This window comes from Seriola aureovittata, chromosome 10 (genome assembly GCF_021018895.1).
Source record: "Seriola aureovittata isolate HTS-2021-v1 ecotype China chromosome 10, ASM2101889v1, whole genome shotgun sequence".
NCBI lineage: Eukaryota > Metazoa > Chordata > Actinopteri > Carangiformes > Carangidae > Seriola > Seriola aureovittata.
The window spans coordinates 15,070,928-15,095,184 of NC_079373.1; the positions used below are offsets into that span (position 1 = coordinate 15,070,928).

A 24,257-nucleotide genomic window follows, 5' to 3' on the forward strand; every position below is an offset into this window, starting at 1 on the left:
ATGCTCCCACATTAATGCTCGGGTTCAAACTGATGGAATTGTGTGTCACAGTCAGTCAGATAGTGTCAGCTCCTGGGAAGCTGACGGTGAACAGTTGTTTCAGCCTCAACAACAGATGAGTCTATAATTGCACCAGGCAATGGCATAACAGAGATAGTGTACGTTACGAGACCTCCACACACAGACACACACACACACACACACACACACACAAACACAAAGTCCTTCTGTTCTGGCAGGGAACAGGTGCAATGTGGGAGTTGGAGTCATCAGATCCCAGGTTGGTGCAGAGGGGGGTGGGGGTGCAGCTGCTACAACCTAATGAAATCGCTTCCAATTCCATATCACTGTATATATTTTAATTCATAGGCTTGCCATTCGTTGATGGGTCGTCATTCACACTCAAATTCATGCTGTGCATATCTCTCTCTTTCGCTTTTTCCGTCTCCCCGTCTACTTATTCATCCTGTTTATTCTGCTATATTTGTTTGCTTTGTCTTTGTATCATTTTGCGATGTTGGTGCAGTTTTATTTTTCGCTGTTAATTAATGTAGAGAGCTCAATTATGAATGAAGATTACCACAGGGTAACATTCCAATTAAATCCCTGTTTTGCAAAAAAAATGTTTTATATATTTATATACATACCATGTGAAACAGATTTGAGCACAACATAAGGAAACTTCTTTTTTTTTTTTTTTTGTCATTGCAGACTGATGGAATGTTTCCATATTATAGGGATCAGCATGACTTAATGTTGGTGTCACCACACAGCCGTGAGAAAGAGACAGAGACAGAGAAAGACAGATGTATTTCACAGAGCTTTACAGGAGACGGACAATGCTCCAGCACCAGTAACTGGACGCCTGTGGGACTTTCCTCTGGGATATGAACAAATTCAATAATGAAAATGTGTCGTGTGTGTGTGTGTTTGCTGCATTCATATTCAGAAAACTGTAGACATTGAGACAAAAAGAAAATACTGCACAGACGCAGTGCAGTGAGCTCAACATGAATATTTCAAACAAACATGACAACACCATGAGTCAATGTACTTGCACACAGGTACACATACAAAGACTCGACTGGAAACAGAAGCTGATACTAATTAATTTAAAAAGAATATTGGTGCAAGGAAAGAGAAGAAGAAAGACAAAAAAAAAAGCCAGGCATGGTATGAAACATCAAAGGAGAAAATGCTGGACACAAGGACAAGCTACTAACTAGGTTTTACAAAACTGAGGTGTGTGAGAGAGATGGGGAGACAGATAAACAGAAGGAGTGATTACAAAGGCAGGGAGGAGAAAATCACCATGAAAGGAACCTTGTACATGAAAATCCATGGTAACAGTGATAATGACTATCCACATGGAGACAAACACAAAGAGGGCAATAATTGAAAATGAAAAAAGTGTCAGAGTTAAGAGGCGGAAATCCTTGGCTGAGGTCCATGCTAATGCTGCAGAGGTGGGAGCAAAAAGAAGTGTGGTGAAGGAGGAGGGCGAGGGGAGAGGAGAAGTGAGGGGTGGTCTGTAGAGTGACATGAGAGGCAGTATTTCTTAGAGGGAGAGTCTTACAAAACCCGCCTGGGAGACACAGCGCACTTAATCCAGCTGCCTGGGAGGTGGGTAAGAGATCTCAAGACAATCTAGAGGAAGGAGCAGGCAATTTTCAGCCCGTCAAGCTGATACACACTCCCCACATTACCAACCACTCACACCAAGGCGTTTCCTCACACACACACACACACACACACACACACACACACACACACACACACACACACACACACACACACACACACACAGTGCCAGGTGGCCTCTGCCCAGATCAGTAGCTGTGGTAGAAACCATCTTAACAGACTCAGTGAGGTTTGAGCTGAGGTTTTGGACCCTCCCTTACTGTTCCAGCATGAGCAGAGTTAGGAGCTAGAGCTTCACTTTCTTCCTCAGTGCAGCGAGACCTCACGCCAGGCACGAGGCTCACCACTCCTCCCCTCTCCCACTCTGCCTTTTCCTGGGCTCCTGTCCAGAGAATGACTGGCTCCAGTGGACCCAAGAGGAGGAACGCAGCCTGAAGAGACAGTACAGCAGCTCCAGCCCTGCCTGCCTGCCGGAACAGACAAACACATGCAGTTTTTTAATTTTAATTTTATTTTTTAATCAAGCAGCTCCTACACCTTTGTGGGATCCATAGACTTGATTTTTATTTACATTTTTTTTTAAATCTTTTATCAAGTCAGAAAGACTGGATCTGAGCTTAGGCATAAAGACAGATAGATAAACAAACAGACGTACTGACATATGGACAGAGAGCAGTGGGCACTGCGGCGTGAATGTAGCAACTGGACTTCTCCCTGATTACTAAGACCAAGGCAGGATAATAGCCAGAACACTACCCTGTCCACGGAGGTAGTGGGTGGATGCAGCTTTCAGCAGGCGGCTATAGGGGAAAGCAGAGACTGTATAGAAGCTGCACAGATACATCTAGTTGATCAACATTGTGGTGATCATCAGAAAATGGATTGTTACCCTCATGTAGACTCCTGATGGATTGTTATTCCTGAGACTACCTCTCATTAAACACTGTTTGCAGGAACTTACTGAGCAAAGACCTGTGGACTTTTTTTTTTCTCTTTTCATTGACTTTGCTGCTCATGCTGAGCAGACTTAGATGCTTTCTGTGTAGATGAGCGTGAAGCGAGTGTTTCACTGATGATGGCAGAGTGCATGCAGACTGTGTATCTGACTCTGATGCTGCTGTATCTTGTTTTGCTGGGCACGACTCACACAGCCCAAAGCATCTACCCAAGGATACGGCTCTCCCACAAAGGTAAGAAGTACCTAAATAATACTTGCATTGTTTGTCAGTTCAAATGCTTTACTGTGTTGAACCATTATAAAGGTAAAGGCAGACTTCGGTTGAGGCAGCACGGTGTGTTAAACTGTCTGGAATAGTCAGTGCAGCCTCAGTTGAAACTGGCATTCCCTGCTGACAGTCGTCAATGCAGACTGAGCATAACACAAGTGGAACAGAACAGAATTCTTCACACATTAAAACACCTTCACTCCCAATGTTAAGCAGTAGTCATGCAGTCAAGCGAGCATGTTTGTTAGTGCTACTAAAATTAGCTGAATCAAAAGTTGAAAGTAGTTATTGTACCTATCTACATAGATTTAACATTTGTAGTTTATGGCATATTTTCTCTTGAAGACATATGTTCTGTAGAGATAGTGAAGAAGCGGCACCCTCTGTGAATGAGAAAAAGAAGCTGCAGGTTATCATTACCATGTAATGAGGCAGTCACTGAAGATTTATGTTTAAGCCTGAGAGAAATAAAAAGTTGCCATGCAGGGTTGGATCCAAGGAGGATGGCTTCTGCCCTGACTTTATGAGGTGCATACTTGTTTCACTCACTGTTGATGCTCAGGGAGCCTCCTTGTAGTTTGTTTTGGTCCCCTTGGCCATGGTGGCTGAGAATGCACAATGTGGCTTTCTGTCATTCCATAGTGGCGGAACAATAAAGGGTTTTATTTTTTTTTTTTGAGCATGGGAATGGATGAAGCTGTGTATGTGTCTTAGAGAGAAAAAACTGTATGTGTGTGTGTGTGTGTTTGTCAGCCTGTTTATATGTGTGTGGGAGTGTGAGATGTGCATGCACTGGTATGCGGACTGACTGTCTTGTATCTCTTTGACAATAATGAGGGTTTTATCTTTGTAGATAAAACTCTTGAGTAAACACTGCCTTTTTTTCTCACAGTTGCTTTGATCTCTATAGCAACAGGAGGTGACAATTCCTCATAAGCCTGTTAGTCATGGCTGAATATAGGTGTGGAATTTGGATGGTCAATAACTCATAAATACGCTGTTGTGAGTCTGTTATGAGAGATGACAAGTCTGGTTCATCATTTACAGTCATGAGGAGAGTTTGTTGTTTTACGATATGTACTGAATTTCTCTTGTTTTTGCACAGTGGAATTTGTTAGTAAGTTGTCAAAAAATAAATATACAGTAAAACACGGTTTTCCAGTGACAGGTAATGGAAATTAAAGAAGAAAATACAAAAAATTGAAAGTAAAACTTGGAGGAAAGGACAAGACTTTATACATCAACAAAAGTGAGTAGATCAGTGTTGATTTACTTAGTCATAAATGCCACATCAGTATCTGTTATGATTGTGCCTTTCATATATCACCCAATTCATTAACTGCCTGAGGGGAAAGCTGCTACAGTGATTGACATCCCACCTCTCTCTCACTCCCGCTCTCTCTCTCTTCTGATACATGTTCTGGCTTGCACAGAGCGCTGTGAAAAGGCTGCAGTTGGATCCTATCATTATGGAATGAAAAACATCTAAGCCTTAATATATGCCTCATGGGCTCTGCCAGTGATTTTTGCACACACCCTTAAGTCCACACACACACACACACACACACACACACAGACCGACGTATGCACAGAAATAGTGTGAATTCTTTGCGCGCCGATGACTTGGATGCAGTTCAGGAAGATGGAGAGCGATGTGGTTTTAACTACTCACCCTTAGGACTCAGAAAAATATTACCATAACATCTGGTATCAAAACAGGGTGGAAAAACAAGATTTTCCTTTTTGAAGGTAAGATTGATAATGGGAAGGAAAAGTTAAGACTGAAATATATTTAAACCCGCTTTGGTATGCCACACTTGATACCAAGTGTGGGATCAATAAAAGTCTCAATAAAATATCAGATCACCTTTCTCCTGGATTCTGGGAATGAATTCCTTTGGGCACATTATCATGCGTTCCAAGGACGACCTTACTACCATGCAGTATAGATCTCTTGATGCTTTGATGTTAGCCACATCTCACACACAGTGTGAAATTATCATTCAATCCGTCTTTCATCTACTTGTCTAGACTTCTGGACCAGTGAAGATTTTCCCAAATGCATTTGATTCACTTTTATCCCAGTCACCCTTTCATTTGCTTATGCCCCAATTAACTCCCGTTCCATAAGGTTGTTACCTAAATCGCATGGAGTATTGAGTTACAGTCACAGACTCTGCTGTCTATAGAGAGGACTGACCGTAATCTTTGTCTGCACAACTTCCAAAGACCTTAAACACAGGCTATACATAGATGGTAATACACCTCAATTGCTTGGATTCTGGGCCAATCAAACTCCTTAAATCCTGGATTATTATAGGTAGAAATGCCCTGCAGGGAGATGAGCTCACTATAGAACAGAAATGAGAACATATTGTGTGTTCTCTACTATTTTTTTATACCCTTGGACACAGTACCATGCGATTTGGATCTGCATCATCCAAGGCTCTTGGCAGCAGCTTCCCTTAGATCTCCAGGCCTGTGGAGTGAAATGATCTCTTCTCTTAGGACAACCATCATTTCTGCTGCTAATGAAGCTAGCAATGTGTCGTCATCATGGCAGGCTGCAGGTAGGTGGCCAGGCTTAGACGTATTTTGCTGCCTCTACAGCACCGTCATCATGCTTGGCTTGAGCTGCAGAAAGTGTGATACAGCAGTTTTCAAAATGGTGATGACTTAATCCAAAGTCACCTCCAAAAACTCTTCACTGCCGAATAGTTTACTGTGGTGGCTAATTTAGTCATCTTTGTGCCTATTTCTGAAGACGAGGGTGTGTTGAGCATTCAGTTCCTCTTAATTCCGTCATGTCAATTCATTTCAATTCAGAAGTGTTTTTTGGGCAAAATCAGGATAATACATTCCTGGTTTAGTGAAGCTTAAAATTTCACTCCACCCACATAATAGATACCTGTCCAGAACCGCTCTGGCAATGCGCATCCCCCGCACAAAAAGGAGATGAAAACAGCACTATAAAAACCTCAGTTCTTTGTAGATCTGAGAGTCTGCTGCTGTTTGCAAAAGATTTTCTTGGAAAACAAGATTGGAAAACGAGAACAAGATTTTCTTGGAAAATCTTTTGCAAAAAAAAAAATTGTATCACACATTCCTGAAAAATGACTTGAGTTGGCTTGTTATTATTGCAGACAAGCTTGTCTGCCCCTGAAAGCATGTCTGATTTTAGTGAAGAAGAGACTCTACAGAAGCGTTCATGAGAGCAGCTAGAGCAAACAGCTGGAACAAAAGTTTCACACCCTTTCACAATAATTAAATTGACCAGGTGTCAGGTCTGCAAAGGCTGTGTTTACTTAAAAGTCGTAGTGGTTTTGTGAGCTATAAATATTTTGCTTCAGCAGGTCTCAGAAGGTGAGAAATGATGTTAAGCTGTTCTGATGGGGTTACTGTATATATGTGGTCTTATACTAGATAAATAAATGCATGTCCACAAAGATGATTTAAAAGGGACGTAAGAGCTGAATATGCTCACATACTATATGTAAATGTGTGAGACATATCCTCCTCTAAAACTGAATGAATGAGAATATATGTGAGCACAATGCCAAACCTTATTTAGACACTTCTTTTCTTCAGCACATACTGTGAAATTGTAACATTTAAGCAAAAGGAGCTGAGGTCCATGCATGTGTGAATACAGGGATTACTCAGGTAGCAATTACTGCTGTATGAAACCCCCCTTTGAGCTGTAATTTTAGACCTTCCTCTCCAGACAAGAAAAAGCTTTCTCTTCATTTTGCAACCTTGAAATGATGTGACTGTAGGTGACTTTGTTCTAAGGGGGAGACGGGGAATACCAGTATGGCCTAAAGTTGTGCCTGCCTGAAATTAATGACAGGGGGATTTTTTTCATTTTTTTCAATTTTTTTTATTTTTCCTATTTAAAGCTAATGTGTGAAGTGAGGAGTCCCATTAACTTTCTTCCGCCTACATGTGCAGAGACCTGTAATTAACATTTACCACATTGGATCATGGCCATAGGGCAGTAATAGACCTTATATCAAACCACTGGAAAACAGAGGGTATGGTGATGATTAGATAAATCACACCTTTAGGTCAGCAAAGGAAAAACAATATTTTTTCAAACCCCTTCCCTCCCCTCTGCACTCACCTCTCCCTCTCTCTCTCGCTCTCTCTCCCACTTTCTCATTTTGTCTGTGTACATCTCAGCGTCCCTTTTCTCTCCCATTGTGTTATGTGTGTGCTCTCCAGTTCATTAATGAGATGTCTAGAGGGGAAGGCAGCTGGTGAAAGTCTAATATCCTTTCTGACCTTTTCCTGGTGAAGGGACCAGGGAGAGGAGATGAGTTAAGATTGTGACATGGGAAAAGGAGAGAAAGCACAAAGATTGTTTGAATCCACAGAGAGTGTGTTGCTATGATATTGCAGTGGGGAAAAAAAGTGGATGACGGATGACAAAGTGCAGTGAGCGCTTCAAGACACTTGCAGGGGACAGAGAATATATTGAGAGGAGAACCGTTCAACTGCAAATATATTTTGAGAGGAAATAAATGGAATAACTCTACCAACAAATATACAACTATATTCAAGTTTAGGTTTGTTGTATGTGTTCTTAAGCATACTTTTTCTGTGCTAAAGTTATTTTAGATATTCCATGCAAATGACGGTGCATATGAAAATCAGTTTATTGGTCTTTTGACATATGCTATGCATTGACATGCAGTAAGCCACATCAATAACTAATTCATTTTGGCTCCGAGGTCATATATGTAAATGCAGTGGCGTGCGGTGACTTTAACAGATGGGCAAGCAGAGCCGGAGAGCCAACAAAGCGTGCAGATCTGAACTGCAAATTATTCATTTGAACTGACAGTAAACATATCAAATGTGCAGTACAGCAGACTAATATCTAAAAAAAAAAAACTCACTTCCATGGTAAACCACAAAATATTCACCATTAAATGACAATGACACACTCCACACTGCATTTTACTGCCTCATGACTGCTGTCACAAACTTCTCAAACTTATTGCAAATATTGCACAGAGAACCCTGCACTTTGATGTACAGCAAAGAAAAGATATTCATTTTATAACTAAAAAGCAGACAGATGTAAATTGAATAAATATGAAACAACAAGTCTAGACATAACTAATCTCAAAAGAGCTAAGTCAAGGGCAGTTTAAAAAGCAGACTGATCTGGTTGCCACTTGGTAGTTAGCTAGAGCGTGCAGCAGGAATGAGTCCTACAACTTGGAAATACTTTAAGTTAGCATTTCAGCACTGCTTGTTCCCTTGTACCACAGTCGATGGGTTTTTGGCTAGATGCTTGAAATAAGGCCTGTGGTGAAAACAAGTCATTGTAGCCTTTACCCCATTTGGGTTTTTTTAAGCTTTTCTACGTCTTGAAAAAGGCAGTTGCAGAGGTTATCTGGGACATTCAACGCCATCACACCAAACACGACAGCCGATCTACTCACAAGTCCACCTTTACAGCCTCATTGTGTTTATACTTGCTCTATTGCACACTATCACTAACTTTTGTTAGAGAGGAGGAAGCAGCAGCGTTCTACATCAAATTACAAGTTGGAAGTTTTGCAGAGGAGACACTGAAGTCATGAGACTTTGGTGCGATTGTATTTAGGCTTCAAAAATCATAAAAGTGATTTTCATTTGTGAAGACTACCTTGCTGAACAAAATTGGTAAGTATAACCTTTTGTTTGTCACAATGGAAAAATCACCTTGGGTTTTTGTTGAAGGAACGAGGGTGATGCTAACTTCCAGATTGGCCGACAAAAATAGGTCCCTGCAGCACTCTATAGCTAATCACCCATCAAAGATCCCAGGATTATCCACACATGCACAAACATCCAAAAAATGCTGCTCCTTCTATGCTTGACAAGCCCCAGCCTTTGTCTATGGTATATGATCTCCCATGTCTCAGGTCATCGGAGCAGCATTTTTTGGATGTTTGAAAATGATGGAAATGATAGATGCAGCGCTTGGTACTCAACCTAGCATCCAGAGTCAACAGCCTATTGCAGCCACAAGAGAGCAGTAAATTACAAGATGAATGCGAACAGGTAATATCAGATCTTTAATGGGACAGAAAGCTGTTCTGACACGTAAGGAGAAATATCACTTCCACTTCGGCGGTTCTTCGGTTGACATCGTTCTAGTTGAAGTCCATTTATTTTTAGCTTTAACTGGTCAGCATTGCTTGCCTTGCAGCAAGCCACTGTGCACATGTATGGACGTGGCAGCATAGTTTCGAACTGATGGGGATAAACTTTGATTAAATATCAGTCAAATCCAGCATGCTCATATATTTAGAAGGCATGAAAGATGACACGTACTGTATATGAATGCCTAAAATTTCTGATGAAGAGCTATACGTCTGTTCGGGCCATCAACAACATGAACTGTCAGTTGACAGGGATTCGCCTACATCAATCAGGTTAAAGACTTGCTCCCTGCCATTATTACAGAGAAACACACTTTGCTTCCTCTCTCTCTTCCTCCTCAGAAAACTCCATGTGGCTTTCATTTTGCGGAGTGACATCATTACCCTTTCACACAAGGGGACTCAGAAACACAAGGCCGTATACTGATAATGGCATAACACCCCAGTTCTCCAGCTCCTGACCCCACCCCCAAGAGCTCCACAGTCTCACCACAGCCTCAACAGCATAAGGAGAACAGACTCCCTCCTTATTCTTATTCGTCCTCTTTAACTCCGGCTCAGTCCAATAAATCTCTTTCTTTTTGTGCCAGCGTAAATCCCATTACTCAACAAGTAAACGTAGGCTTATTCCTCTGGAACTATGAGACCGCCTACCAAATGTAATTTTTGGCATAAAATGTGTGCTTAGAGCTGGCAATAGATCAAATTATGATAGCAAATTTAATTTGTGTTTTTAAGTTTCCTAGGGAATATTTTTTATAATGATCTCCTAGGTGCGTTTATCTCAGTTTTCTTTGACTAAACATGAATATTTCTCCCCATGCTGTTAGGAGACCTATAATGAAAAGTAGGTTGCAACTGCACACACACAGACCCGCACGAATAAACACATATTGTTTTCCCTGGTGCAGGAAAACAGTGTTTCTATACATGGATAAAGAGGAGATCACAAAGTTTATTTTGATTTCACTCCACCAAATCTTCTCAGGCATCTCTCAGCACTCCTCAGACAGCCGATGAAAGTGTCTGTCTCTGGGGAGTCCTTTTTCTCTGTGTTTTCCATTTGAAGTGGGATCACAGTAGGGCCATGTGTCTCCCTGGCTCAGTTGCTGATGGAGAAACACCCTCCTCCTTCTCTCGGCTCCTTATAGCTGACGGCCAAGGAGTCCTCTTTTGCTGCAGATGGGGAGAAAAACTTGGAGAGGAGGAGGGGGGCAGGGGGGAGAAGGGGAAATGCAGAAATCCCCTTTTTCCCTTCCTCAGTCTGAGTGGTGGCTGCATGTGTCTGGCGAACATAATGACAGAGGAGAAACCTTTTAAACAGCATTGTGCACTCTGAGGCATCTCTCAGTGTGTCAACCACCAATTGCGTTTTATAGTCACTTTGTAAGTGTGTGTAATTAAGTGGATTAATCAACGCCTTCTTTTATTATAAACCTGATTATAGTTTCTTATCACTTGCATTTGTTTACTGGTGGGGAGAGAAGAGCTTCTTTTTTTATCTTTCTTTCTTTCTCTGTCTTTCTCATGGTTAGAATGGTGGCTACGGTTACAGTTTCCTCCTTTTGTTTAATCAAATGAGCATGGCATGGAAACATTCAAGTTCAGACTTGAACATGATAGATTTAGAATATCATATGTGCAATTCCACATATGTAAACACAATTATACCATGAAATGTATCTGTATTTGTGTGTAACAGTGCAAGAGAGTTTGTGTGTGTCTATGCATCTTGTTCTACACATCTGTCCACATAAATCAGCTCACATCATCATCATCATTGTTGGGCCTCAGTCCATTCCAAGCGTGGAGACCACATGTTCTTTTGTTCTAAAGACAAAAGAGAGTCATTTCAACTGAGTTAAACAACAGGCTTCTCTGCTGCTGCACTGCACTTCTCAACAGCAGTGATCTTAGTCAGGAGTGAACAAGTTTAGCTTAGCGCCGGCTGCCAGCTGATTTTTTACAAACAACAGAAGCCACAGAGCAGAGTTAGAATTGAACAACTAACACTAAGGAGAACAAAAGGGCAACCAGTGACCTCTTCAGAGACACAGAAGCCAGACAGGCATGCACTCCACCAGGAAGTCGTACAAGCCTGCAGCATACTCGGCTTTACAAAGTAAATAACCTCTCTTTTTCCATGGACTGGTTAACACTGACTGAACCTAACCTAGCATAGCATAGTAGAGCACGGCTTAGCAGAGGACTGTTTAACCTTTGCCATTGTACATATATTGATTTGGTTAATTTATCCACCAAACTTTATTGATGTCTGCTAAGAATGTTGGTTAGCCGTACCGTTAAGTTGATATATATTTTACGCACATACCTGTAGCACATCCAGGAGTAGGTCTTGCATGCAGCTATACCTTCCTTTAGTCTACATGAATTGGCCTTAAAGAAACACATTCTCCCTACCCCACATTGCACATGGTCCCAGGAGCCATTTTGAACCAACCACCCCACACACACACACACACACACACACACACACACACACACACACACACACACACCTTTTTATAATACAATTCACTAAATGAAAATCGTGTGTTTTACTTTTGTGATATTGCAAATGAATGCCTTTGAGTATACCTGCTGGTGTATTAAATGTTGTTCAAGAGTGGATGGTGCCAACCTCTACTCCGCACAACTCCCACTCCTTCAACTTTTACCTACTATTGGTATGGTATTTTTGGTTGTAGATATTAAATTAATTATTAATTCCAAAGTTCCAAATTGATTTTGAGACTGTATCAATATTGACTGTTCTTCCCTGTGTAGTCTGGTGCCCCGAGGATAACTTTAATATTAATTGAAGTTTAATATTAATATTTAATATTGATATTTTTTAATATTAATATTTTGTTAATTTCTGAAGCCAATAATCGCTAACCTACCCATGCCCAACATCATTATTACTAAAGACAAGTGAAAAGTAGATGGAAAAAAAGGGCTCATCTTAAACAGTGTTTACTCGATCACTTTAAATAGCCGTCTAAGTCTGTCATCTAAGTAAGTGGTAGCATGTTTGACTTCACATAAAGAAGGAGCTGATTGTTTGGGAGCCAGCCTGACACTTGTAGAAAAGCTAGAGTGGAATGTTTTAGAGGACTGTTCTTGATCCAAGTTCAGCTTAACTCGAGCGAACCGTGAGGAGATAGAGGGTAGAGAGACAGTGTGCGTGTGGTGAGTGAGAGAGAAAGAGAGAGAGAGAGTGTGTCGAGTGTGTGGATTAGATAATTACAGGAAGCATGTCTGAGCCCTGGCAGAACACCACTGCCACATCCCCTCTGTCTCTGCCACCCAACCACCCGAGATCTAACGCTGCTCAAACAAACAGCCGCTTGTCTCCAACGTAGAAATCTTAATGGCAACATAATGTACACAGTCACCCACTCCTCTGTGGATACCTAATCCCATTTTAAACAAATAAAACCTTCCACAGAATGTATGCTATTGCTATGAGTAATCTAGGAAAATGGGATAAACACTCTCACTATCTATCTGGGAGATCAAGTATCACTAAAAATATACAGATGCTAGAAAAACAAACCTTACAATTACCCCCTGCAACCCTAGCATGTAGAGACACCTCAGCATTATTTGAGGTAGTTGAAAGGATGGCATATAGTATTACAGCCATGTGTGTAGTGCTGATGGTAGTCAGTTTTCCTTTCTTCTATTAATTTAAAGGGAATTTAGTAGTGCTAGTGCTATAAATTTTATCACGAACCCTGGCTTGTTTGCTTGAAACTCTCTGATGTTTCAAAAGCCCTGCTAACACACACCAGATCCCTCTTTCTTCTTTTACAAGGACACCCGGTCCACCCCGGTCATGTGTTCACAAAAAGGTTTTTAAGGCCAGTGCAACCCAGAGGAAGTGCACACCTTTGGGGTTTCTGCACCTAGATTAAATCCTTCACTCTCAACCTTGCTCTAACAGAGAGCAGGTATAGAGGAGCAGCCTGTCAGGTTCAGTCAGCTAGATGAAACAGGGTGTGTTTGCACATGCATGTATATGTGCATGCAAATTATCTGGGATTCTGCTGTGAATTTGAAGAAGATATTTTCCAAGATCTGTGGTTGTTCTGATGAGTGTGTGTTTATATTTAATGACATGTCTTTCACGGTCCACTGCTTCCTTTTGAAAGTAGGATTTCAAATTACCTAAAGCAAGACTGACAGGGAGTGGCAACTGATCTCAAACTAATGACTGATAAAGAGATCGGTTCCGTTTCCTCTCAGATAAAACTGCATCCCAGTAAAAGAGACCATGAGCCGGACTGTCCACATCAAAAGCGCCTCCCTTTAATCAGAACATCTTTCCCAGGAATCATATCCTTCTACTTCCATGTTTCTGCTAAGTGCCTTTATGTTTGCCAAAGTGTCCTCTCAGTTGAAGTGTGTCAATGGTTAGCAGCAGACCTTAAAATAATTTATTGGTACATACCTGGGAGGTCGTGAAATTTGTGGTGATAAAAATTTTAGTGGTGATAAAAACAAGATGCATTGTCGATCTGTGATCCAACCAATGACACATGCAAGCATAGCTGAATTGGGTGAGAGGAGGCATAGGCTCGTGCCACAAAGGAGGGGGAGATGGATGGAAAGATAACCCTGCTGTTGCTCTCTGCCATTCTCTTGAGGAAGCTATGAATCAGAAACACATGCTGCAATGTGCCCTTGGCCATGGGAGCAATTGGGATGCAGACATATGTTACTGGAGCAGTTAGAAATCCCTTGAGGGAGGGGTTTGGTAAATTTGATCTTGCTGGTTGGTGCAGGCAAGAATCAAAATGGAGAATCCACATGCACAATGAAAATCATATCTATCTATCTATCTATCTATCTATCTATCTATCTATCTATCTATCTATCTATCTATCTATCTCTAAATATCGCTATCTATCTATATTTAGGTAGCTGACGAGTCCTAGCTAAACTGCAAGCTTCTGTTGTGTTGCTATATTTTTTTTGTCTTATCTGTGTGTGTGTGTGTGTGTGTGTGTGTGTTGTCTCTGCAGAGCTCTGGCAGCTTAACAGGACATGGGTGTTCCAGGGACATGGAGCGTCTCTTCAGCCCCAGACCATGCTGCTGGATGAGGGCCACGAGAGACTTTATGTTGGAGCCAAGAATACTCTGTTCTCCCTTAGCCTGGACCGGGTTAACACACACCACAGAGAGGTAGGCCTGTTTTCAACCCTCCCTGCCTGTCAGGAAGTGAGACATATGGAACTTTTAGACCCATGGGGCTAGAGGTTAGCCAGACTGAGTGTGTGTGTGTGTGTGTGTCTGTGTGTCTTTAGACGTCTGTGTTCAGTATAAAGTAGTATTTTGTCTGAGTTTTTGAATTTGAATCTGAATTAGCGGCATAAGAACCCTGTGAGATTATTTGAGAAATGCAGTCAATACTGACCAATACTGGTCACATTTTCAACACATAGACTCACAATTTCTGTTTTTTATTTTTTTATTTAGAGTGAAACAGCACTATTGTAAATATGGGTGTATCTGCACTTTCTTTCAGATCCAGTGGGCCAGTACAGAAGCTCAGATAGAGGAGTGTTTGATGAAGGGGAGGGAAAAGGTAAGGGGCACCCTTTACATACAAATATTTAGGGCATTGGTAGTATGACTGAGGTTAATTATCAAGGGTAAAGCATGAATATCCAGATGATAATGTGCATTACAGTGACTTGGAATTTGTATATATTGTATAATTTATTTATTCTATAAGTAGACAGATCCATTGTAGAGATAGATCCTGTCAGTATGGTTTGATTTACATATCCCTCTGTGCTCATTAACCTTTGTTTAACCTGAAGTATTGGTGTTATTGATGATGCAGTAAAGGCCTGGCATTTTTCCATTAAACCATTTTCACTGCATGACCTCAGTCCTCCCTGGCGACCACTGACTCACCCACCCCACTTTACCTTTCCCCTGCTTCATCTCTGTATCTCTTCCAACAGCCGGAGTGTGCAAACTACATTAAGGTCTTGCAGCAGTACAACCACACCCATTTGCTGGTCTGTGGAACAGGAGCGTTTAACCCCATCTGTGCCCTGGTCAGACTGGGACACACAGGGCAGGTGAGTCCCAAGGACAGAATTAGAGTTTGGTTTATCTAACAACCAAATATTCAAGCAGTATTTCTAGGGCTTCCCATTTCCTATTGGTCTATTCATTTATTCTGGATATTTCTAATTTCAGTTTTGTTCGTTTGGGTGCATCAGATTTTCTGGCTATCTCCCTGGCTCAGTAAAGACTAGTACTCCAATGAAAATGTTGCAGGTTTCTTTGTTATACAGTCAGTCAGATTTCACATTTTGCTCCTCTACTCTACACTCTTTCTGCCTTTAGATGGCTATAGCCAGGACCTTCTTTTGATAATGTTTCGGCCAGGATCTTCTGGACTTGTTAGTACAGCTTCGACCGCTATGCTGTCAGTGTAAACACTTAGCACATGCTACTGTAGTTGAGTTTATCCTCCTAGCAACAAGGTGGAGACGGAAAAGTGAGCAAGAGAGGGTGGAGTTTTTATTTTCCTCTGAGGGAGAGAATAGTTTGATACAAGGTTCTCAGTTCTATTAGAAAAACAGATGACACCACTACTGATCAGGTAAACAGGGAGAGCGGGCCAGGTGCTGCTTTCTATAGCAGGGAGACTAAGGTCAGGGAAGACTAATGTTCTGTCTTCATACTCTGGGGTCAATTCAAGTGCGTATGTGGCAGCCCCCTATGAGGAGGATTTGGATGCACATGACTGTTTTGTATGCTCACTAATGTGCATGCAAAACGGCCTGCATACATCAGTGTTAACATATTTTTTTACATCATGACACATATCTCCCAGATGTCAAACACTGAACAGTCCTAGGGTGTATTTAGATAGAGGAGGGGAGAAGGTTTTCACTCTGCATTCCAGAACTAGTCCAGTAGGTCGACCAGGGCAGTCACACCTTCCAAACATGAAACATGCTCAACCATCACTTATATCTTTGGAATGGTCGGCGTGAGCAAAGCTGGATCAGCTAAGGCTGCTTGCTTTATGTTCAAGCTAACTAATATCTGTATGATGTTGACTCAAATAAATGGCATACTTGTTGTGGTAGATTACATCTAGTCTACAATTACCATTGAGCCTAATCTTATTGTAATAATATTTACACAATGATCAACTATGATGGAAAATGCTATACCCATTAACCATCAAATCAACCACTGACTAACAAATCAAATATTTATGCACCAGGGGCCAAGGCGTTTTAATAAAAAGTCCACATTTCGGAGTAATACTGATTCAACCTATTTTACCAATTTTTCCGTTTGGTTTTGATAAACCACATTACATGATGGATGGGTTTAACCCAGAAACTGACTTCTGTTACAGTTATACGTAAGGCGGTAGTCACAGCACAGTAGGGCTCCATGGGCACTCATAAATCAATACATGACATCCTCTTTGATCTGCCAGTGACAATCATAAACACCGTGGTGGCCCAAAGCATATGAACTGTGGTCCTATAGGGAGTTAAGGTCTGTGTGTGTGTGTGTGTGTGTGTGTGTGTGTGTCTTTCTGCCAACTGCTGTGCAGGGCAGCAACATCAGACAACCAGAAGTAGTGAACTCACTGTGATATAAGAGCAGAGCATAGTCGGTGATGTTCAAGTCGTTCATTTGGTCATCCATCACTCCTTGTCTCATTTATCTTGCTTCCTCCTTCTCATCCATCACTTTCTGATCTCTCCTCTCTCTAATTGAACTCTATCTCTCTCTCTCGTTCCCTTTCACCATGGGTTTGTTTGGATGTTGCCTTTGTACAGGTAGAGCTTTGGATGGGCGTTTGCGACATTGTTTTGTGTGTGAATAACACCTGTGCCTTTCGTTTGTTGTCCTCAGGGCAGGCTATTTGCTGTTGAAGAGGACACTATTACAAGTGGCAGAGGACGCTGTCCGTATGACCCAAACAGTCCCTGCACTTCCACACTCTCCAGTAAGACACTGCTCAATCAATCACTCATCCCCCTCACCATCAGCTGAGCTAAAAGCACAGCTGTTACACTGTGATGTATGTTTTCATTCAGTTGAATATATATGAATACATACCATTTAATTTTACAATGAGGAGGGTTGCTTTGTTGACCTCAAACCAGTCAATACTGCCATCTTGTGGTCAATATTTTGATCACAGAAAAAGAAGGTTGCCGTTTTGATAATATGTTCATTGTTATTCATTCTTAGTTTTTGTTTGTGTGTGTGTGTGTGTGTGTGTGTGTGTGTGTGTGTGCGCGCGCGTGCGTGCGGCATTTAGGAGGAGAGCTGTATATTGGCCTGTACACTGACTACTGGGAGAATGATGGCGCTTTGTGTCGACTTAACAACCAAACCTACGCACGCACTGAAAGAGACGACAGGCAGCAGCTCAACGGTTGGTGTACATTACAGGAAAATCTCCCTTGAAATGCAGGGGAGTGCAAACAGATATCTGTTACCAAACATCATTTATGTTTTTAAAAATATGTCTAAATAATTTGACAGTTCAGGAAATGCAATGCTATTCATGTGAGATGTACTGATTCACAGTGTAAATGTTTTCCACATATGTTTCTAATAGTTTCATAGTAGTTTGATTGTCATATTAAATTAGAAAATAAGTCACTGGCCAAGATGTAGATGCTGTATACCTTCCACACGATGGCAATATAACTGTTCTCATTAGTACTGGTTCTGTCTGAAGATTCATGAACTCGTGTTGTTTAGTTTACTTTTTTACAATGTGTCCACACACAGAGATATATTTGCCAAATATACATTTTTTTTAAAGAAATTCCCACCATAAAACAAATAGGCTACAATAAACCTGCATTTGCTTTAATCGCTACCACTACCTTACTTTTTAACACTTTTACTTTTTTAATGCCTTTTGTTACAAATTCTTCTTCCTACAGAACCTAAATTTGTGGGGTCAGCAGTTATTCCCGACAACGATGACAGGGATGATGACAAAGTTTACTTCTTCTTCACTGAGCGAGAGATGGATGCTGAGGGAGCGAACAAGGCGGTATATACGCGCGTCGGGCGAGTCTGTGCGGTGAGAATGCAGATGCTGTAAATACATTTCTGGGCATAATCCAGCCAAAGTACTGACAGTGCAGTCATAATCCATATCTGCCTTCATCTCTCAGAATGACCAAGGAGGACAGAGGATGCTGGTGAATAGATGGAGCTCCTTCCTGAAAACTCGTCTCATCTGCTCTGTGGCTGGACCAAATGGCATTGATACACACTTTGATGAGCTCGGTACGGCTGCAAGGACACATTTTGCATTTATTAATTGTTAAACTGTATAGTAGATGCTGTCAAGCATCTACAATACAGTATATCCCACAAGCTTTGGAAAGTCACTATAGTCTATGCTTTTTCTTTTTTTTTTGTGAGTCTGACCTGCAGTATTGGTAACCAGTGTTTAGCTGTAAAGCAATACATTTCAACACTTCTGATTGTTTCCTCAAGATGCACAGCCAGTAATAATAGAGTGACAAAGTTGTAGCGTGCCCACAAACGCTGGCTAAATACTATGTTTCGTGTTTCAGAGGACGTGTTTGTGCTCAAGAACAAGGATGGGAAAAACCCTGAAATCTTTGGCCTCTTTAGCACAACAAGGTGAGTGGAGGATGACATCAGTCTTTCATTATACAGTCACAATTTTGCTATCAATCAAATAGCTAATAAAAACCTTTTATTGCAGTGCGGTGTTTAAAGGCTATGCTGTGTGTGTCTATCACATGGATGACATCAGAGCAGCCTTTAATGGTCCGTTTGCATACCGAGAGAGACCTGAGCATCACTGGACGCCTTATGAGGACAGAGTCCCCTACCCCCGACCTGGATCTGTGAGTTTTAAAGTCTGAATAAAGTCATGTTTATGTGACTTCATTCCCTGATGCACCAACATTATGCATTCACAGCACTCTCCACAAGTCTGTGTCCATGACAGACGTCCTCTGAGAGGGACAGTGTTGAGAGCATGTCGGACAGCTCTGGTGAATGTCAGCACTGTTGTAGCTACCTCAGCAGGTCATGCAGGGACACTCTGCGCCAGACTAAAGCATGTCAGCTTTTTTTTTTTTTTGTCTAGTGCCGGCACAATTAATGGCCCTCTTCTGTCTCTGTCCTTGCTCCTTTCCTTTTCTCTCTCTTTAACAGTGTGCCAGTAAAGTGAATGGTGGTGGCTTCTCCAGCTCTAAGGAGTTTCCGGATGAGGTTTTGCGGTTTGTGCGTTCTCATCCTGTGATGTATCGTCCAGTCCTTCCCCAGCACCGTAGACCTGTCCTGCTGCAGACAGAGCCGGGCAGGAGAAAGCTGACCCAGATCGCTGTGGACAGAGTCCAAGCTCAGGATGGACACTACAATGTTCTGTACATCGGCACTGGTATACACACTGTGAAGAATGAACACAGTACATATTGTGCTTAATCCAGAATGCCATGTATAATTCAAAATATGCATGTTACTATTTGCAAAATGAGAGATAAACAGGAGAAACTCTGAACATTTGGGTGCACAGACACATTTGACATGACATTCTAATAGCATATAGTCATATATTAAATGGTAGAGTATATTAGTGAAAGATTAAGGAACCTGAAATTTTACATTTGTGTAAATAAATAACTTTATGGCATTATCTCTCACACTTTTGTCAAAAGGAACAGTGTAACATTAATGCCTCCTTTTCATTAGATGACTCAGTGGTGTTGAAAGTTATCACCATCTACAACAAAGACACAGACACTATGGAGGAGGTGCTGCTGGAAGAACTGCAAGTATTCAAGGTACTTTATTTTTAGATACAAATTGTGAAAGCAAAGTAGACTTTGGAACCATGCAAATTCTCCATTTTATTGCATGCATATCAGATCCATTACTGCTTTCTTTCTGAATTTTTTTCCTTTCAATCATCAGAGGGACACAAGTATGATTGTGCAGCCAGCCTGCAGAGAAATCTTCAGAATGATCTGAACATAATCAATTCTACTTAGATCAGTTACATTTGAGAACTAGTCTGCAAGCAGTGGCTGCATTTTAATTAAAAACTGATTTGGGATGGATAGAAGCATGACGCGAAGCCTCCAGTGACAAAGAACTTTATTCTTTCAGGATATGATGAACCACTGATTCAACTTCATTTTTTAATAATATAAAAATCTTTCCTATTTCCAGGTGTCAGCACCAATAAGAGAGATCATTATATCACCTAAACGGGTATGAGGAGCACCTGAATCCCTAATATTCATTCCTGCAATTCTGTTGTTTAGCCACAAGAGGATAACATCGCAACACACTGCATTACTTTGTATTCACATAATTTAGATGTACTGTAGCCTACTTGTGGCTGACAACTGAGTGTATATCTCTCTATTTTTATCTTTATATATATGTTTTTTCCTCGGGGGGGTCCACAGCAACAGCTCTATGTTGGGTCGGAAGTAGGTGTGGCCCAGGTCAGACTGCATCAGTGTGACCTCTATGGCTCTGAATGTGCTGATTGTTGTCTGGCCAGAGACCCCTACTGTGCGTGGGATGGTCTCACCTGCTCCAGATACTACCCTGCCGGAGTCTACACCAAGAGGTAACAGGTTTATTTTATCCTGCAAAAGTATGTGTGTGTGATAATCAGCTGTTCACACCCTTAGTGGTTCACAGTGCTCTGAGGCTGGTTTACTAAGTCATTATCACAGGCACTGAGAGACATGACTCCCAGGTGTTATGTATTGCCTATCAGTATGCACTGATCACCTCCTTTCCTCTTTTTTTCTCATCTCTCGCACTTTCATCACATGTTCAAAATTGCTGTCTCTCTGCTTCCCTCTCTCCCATCTCAGCAGACGATTCAGGCGGCAGGATATTCGCCATGGCAACGCCGTCCAGCTGTGCAATGGGCTGCAAATTGATGGTTAGTGTATAAAATGACTGTGATGTGTGTGTGTGTGTGTGTGTGTGTGTGTGTGTGTGTGTGTGTGCATGCTTGTGTGTATTTCACAAAAAATTGTCCAGAAATGATGCTATTCTTCAGAAGCATTAGACTCAATATGAAAAAAATACAAACTCTTCATGTGTCATTGCAATAGCACAATGCAATGTACGTTGTGAACTAATATAAGGTCACGGCAGTTCCTTGCCATGTCTCTTGCCTCACTATCTTTTATTGTGTGTGTGTGTGTATAGATGAAGGATCTGAGGAGAGGTTGGTGTACAGTGTTGAGAGTAACAGCACCTTACTGGAGTGTGTCCCTCGATCACTTCAGGCCAAAGTCCTCTGGTTCTTTCAGGAAGAAGAAAAACACGAGGTGAGTTTGATACACCTGTATATGTGAAACAAATACAAATGTAAACACACTTAACATATATTGTGCTACAAACAGATATGAAAAGATTCAATACACCAGAAAAAGAAAAGTAGCAGATCATATTTCACATGATCACATAACTCCTATTGTATTCTCTGTTTCCAAAAACATATTTTTCCTCTTACCCTTATAGTCATTTAAGTAATTTAGCCATGCAGACAGTGTTGGTTTGACTGAGACTAAGCTGAATTTCATTTGTGGTGCTCAAAACAACGAAAATGAACATTTACGTAGTGACACCTGTGAATTTTTGTGAGAAATCGGGACATTGTTTCAATTTTTCAATTTGTCGAGCACGAGAAACAAAATTCCATTCCCCTCCATCGCACTCAACGCCACATACACTATTTATCTCTGTCTAGACTTCGGGAAATACATCTGAATGTATCAGAGCAGATTTAAATGTTTATATCTTAAATGTTTAGATTCAAACGTTATATTCTAAGGCAAAAAAGAAAGCTGGAATATATAGTGTAGGTCACAGAACCTTAAATACAGAAGTCGCTGTATTGAGTGCACTATTGAAGTACCAGCGCTCCCTAATTTATCCTTTACTAGTTTTGCTGGTTTTTAATTAAAATTTGTCTTGAGAAAAGAGCTAATGCAGCAGCTGCCTGAATCACTAGACTTGAATAATGGCTACATCAATTACTTTTTTTTTTTCTTGTTTGTTTTTTTTTTCTTCATGTAGGTTCGAGGTGATGAGCGGGTTATCATGACCTCCCACGGGCTGCTGTTCTTACGTGTGAGAAGCTCAGACGCCGGCGTATACGTGTGCCAGACTGTGGAACATGGATACGTGAACACATTATTACGTATCACTCTACACGTGCTCAGAGGGGAGAGGGTCCAGTCAGCGATCCACAGGGCTAATGATGACGAGGGAGAGAAGGCTGCAGCTCCATGCCACTCCTCCATAGGCCCCCCACCAGGCCCCAGCATCAGCCCCAGGGCTCTGGTGCCATCATCAGTCCCAGGCCGCCACTCCAGGCTGTGGTACAAGGAGTTTCTCCAGCTGATTGGCTACGGGGATGCCCAGAGAGTAGAAGAGTACTGTGAGAGAGTGTGGTGCACTGATAAAAAACGTAAAAAGACCAAAAGGAGGTATGTTCCTCCAGGTGGTGAGAAGAGAGGGAAAGGAAGGGGAGAGGAGAATTCCAATAGAGCGCCCAGGCACACCTTGGACACCTGAGGAGAACAGAGACTGACTGCGCATACACACACGCACGCACGCACACAGTCTAAAGGTCAGACTCACTCAGTGTTTGCACCATGTAAAAGGTTTTCACTTTGCTTTCAACAAGAGCAGTAACAGAAAAAAAAACAACGATAGCAGGCTGTCAAGCTACAGTCGCTGCATTTATCACTCAACATTTTGACTGTGTTGTTTCCACTTATTTTAAAAAGCAACATTTTGCCTTTTTGCATGGTATAAACTGACTATCTGGTGCAGACCTTGGGTAAATACTATGAACGTCGGTGTCAGTACAGTGCCCTGGGAAGAGATGGATGACTGATTAAACAACATTGCGTCTGATCTAAAGAGACAGAACATAATATATCAGCTCCTGTGGACTGACCCAGCCCAACCCAGCTGTCAATCCAAACGCACACAGCGACTGCTCCACCAAACCTCTGCTCAACCTCTCATTCAATTGCTAAATATGACAAACTCTTACTGTATCTATTGTGAGAGAAAACAACTATGTTAAAAGTAACAGCCTTCTTATCTTTTTTTGGTACTATGATAACTTATTTTCTTGGTTTCTACTGAGTTCTGTAGTTGTTTAGATGTCATAAACTGGAAAATATAGTGTTGTTTTTGTACAGTGAAAAATGCTTTTAGCTTTATGATACTGTTAATATGATTACAATGTGGTCATGGCTGTGGTGTGTGTGTGGTTATGGCCACTATGCATACGGTAAGATGTTGCCATTCCACTATTATGGATATCTGAGGCATGTTTTAATTATAATTATGCCTTCAATGAAAATAATTACTATTTAAGCACTTGTAAAACCTGTTACAGTAGATGAAAGTGGTCCTATCAGTGGATATAATTGTTATTGTAAGTGTCCACATTTACATCTAAAATTGTGATCAAATGTACAAGCAGTACTGTGTGAATTGTGTATTGTATCTATATCTGTATATTTGTATCTATAATTCAGGGTGGTCTTAGTGTGCATATCTGGTAACTATAACTGTATTCAGAAATTCATCCTTCAGTGCTGTCTCTTCCCTCCTCTCTCCCTTTCCCTCTTTCTCTTACTTTTCATCCTTTCCTCCCTCTGTCACCCCTTACTCCCCCGTCATTCTCACCCCCCTTTTGTTTGTCTGCAGCAGCGTTGCAGATGACCACCACGAACAGTAATGTAGAACACCACTTTTCCCTCAGAAGGAAAAGGATAAGTAAATGTTAGGGTGACCATCTAAGCACATCATTAGCAAAACTGATGATTCAGCCTTATGAATATTCAGTTAATCTTGAGATGACAGAAACATCAAACAATCTGGTGGTGCAATGAAATGCATTGTGGTGGTTATGCTAATAATGCAGTCTGGAGGATTGTGTACTTTTGTTATGTTGTGCCTTATTTATCTCTTACTTTTGTCACTTTATAGTTTTGACCCTCTTGACTTTATTGTATTCATAATCTGGTGAAAACAATTGCTCAGTCTTTGTCAAGGCCTTACATCGTCACTCATCCCTATCCTTGAATATTATTCAAGTCAAAAGGCTTGGATTGACTTGTTGTGCTTGCTACACCTCTTATAAATACACATGCCATTAAAAAAATATGGACCATC

The 24,257-nt window shown here is 41.3% G+C and overlaps 1 protein-coding gene across 2 annotated transcripts; it reads left to right on the plus strand.

The window, feature by feature from the left end:
• Positions 1–1,649: 1,649 nt before the first annotated feature.
• Positions 1,650–24,257, plus strand: sema3e (sema domain, immunoglobulin domain (Ig), short basic domain, secreted, (semaphorin) 3E). Of its 2 annotated transcripts, none has more exons than XM_056388115.1 (17): positions 1,650–2,831; positions 14,056–14,216; positions 14,560–14,619; positions 15,005–15,124; positions 16,935–17,028; positions 17,347–17,463; positions 17,984–18,126; positions 18,221–18,335; positions 18,629–18,698; positions 18,784–18,928; positions 19,242–19,467; positions 19,779–19,870; positions 20,259–20,300; positions 20,501–20,667; positions 20,924–20,991; positions 21,264–21,385; positions 22,137–24,257. In XM_056388115.1, the coding sequence occupies exons 1-17, from the start codon at positions 2,714–2,716 to the stop codon at positions 22,635–22,637; spliced, it is 2,361 nt and encodes a 786-aa protein (XP_056244090.1). In that variant the 5' UTR covers positions 1,650–2,713; the 3' UTR covers positions 22,638–24,257. The 2 variants fall into 2 exon arrangements, with proteins under 2 accessions (XP_056244090.1, XP_056244089.1); XM_056388114.1 differs by having other exon boundaries at positions 1,652–2,831; positions 20,921–20,991.

Excerpts from the sequence above, each read along its gene's own strand:
- sema3e (XM_056388114.1), top strand. The coding sequence starts at position 2,714 with ATGATGGCAGAGTGCATGCAGACTGTGTATCTGACTCTGATGCTGCTG. Across the intron at positions 20,992-21,263 it reads CAATGGGCTGCAAATTGATG|ATGAAGGATCTGAGGAGAGG; the intron begins GTTAGTGTATAA and ends GTGTGTGTATAG. Across the intron at positions 21,386-22,136 it reads AGGAAGAAGAAAAACACGAG|GTTCGAGGTGATGAGCGGGT; the intron begins GTGAGTTTGATA and ends TTCTTCATGTAG.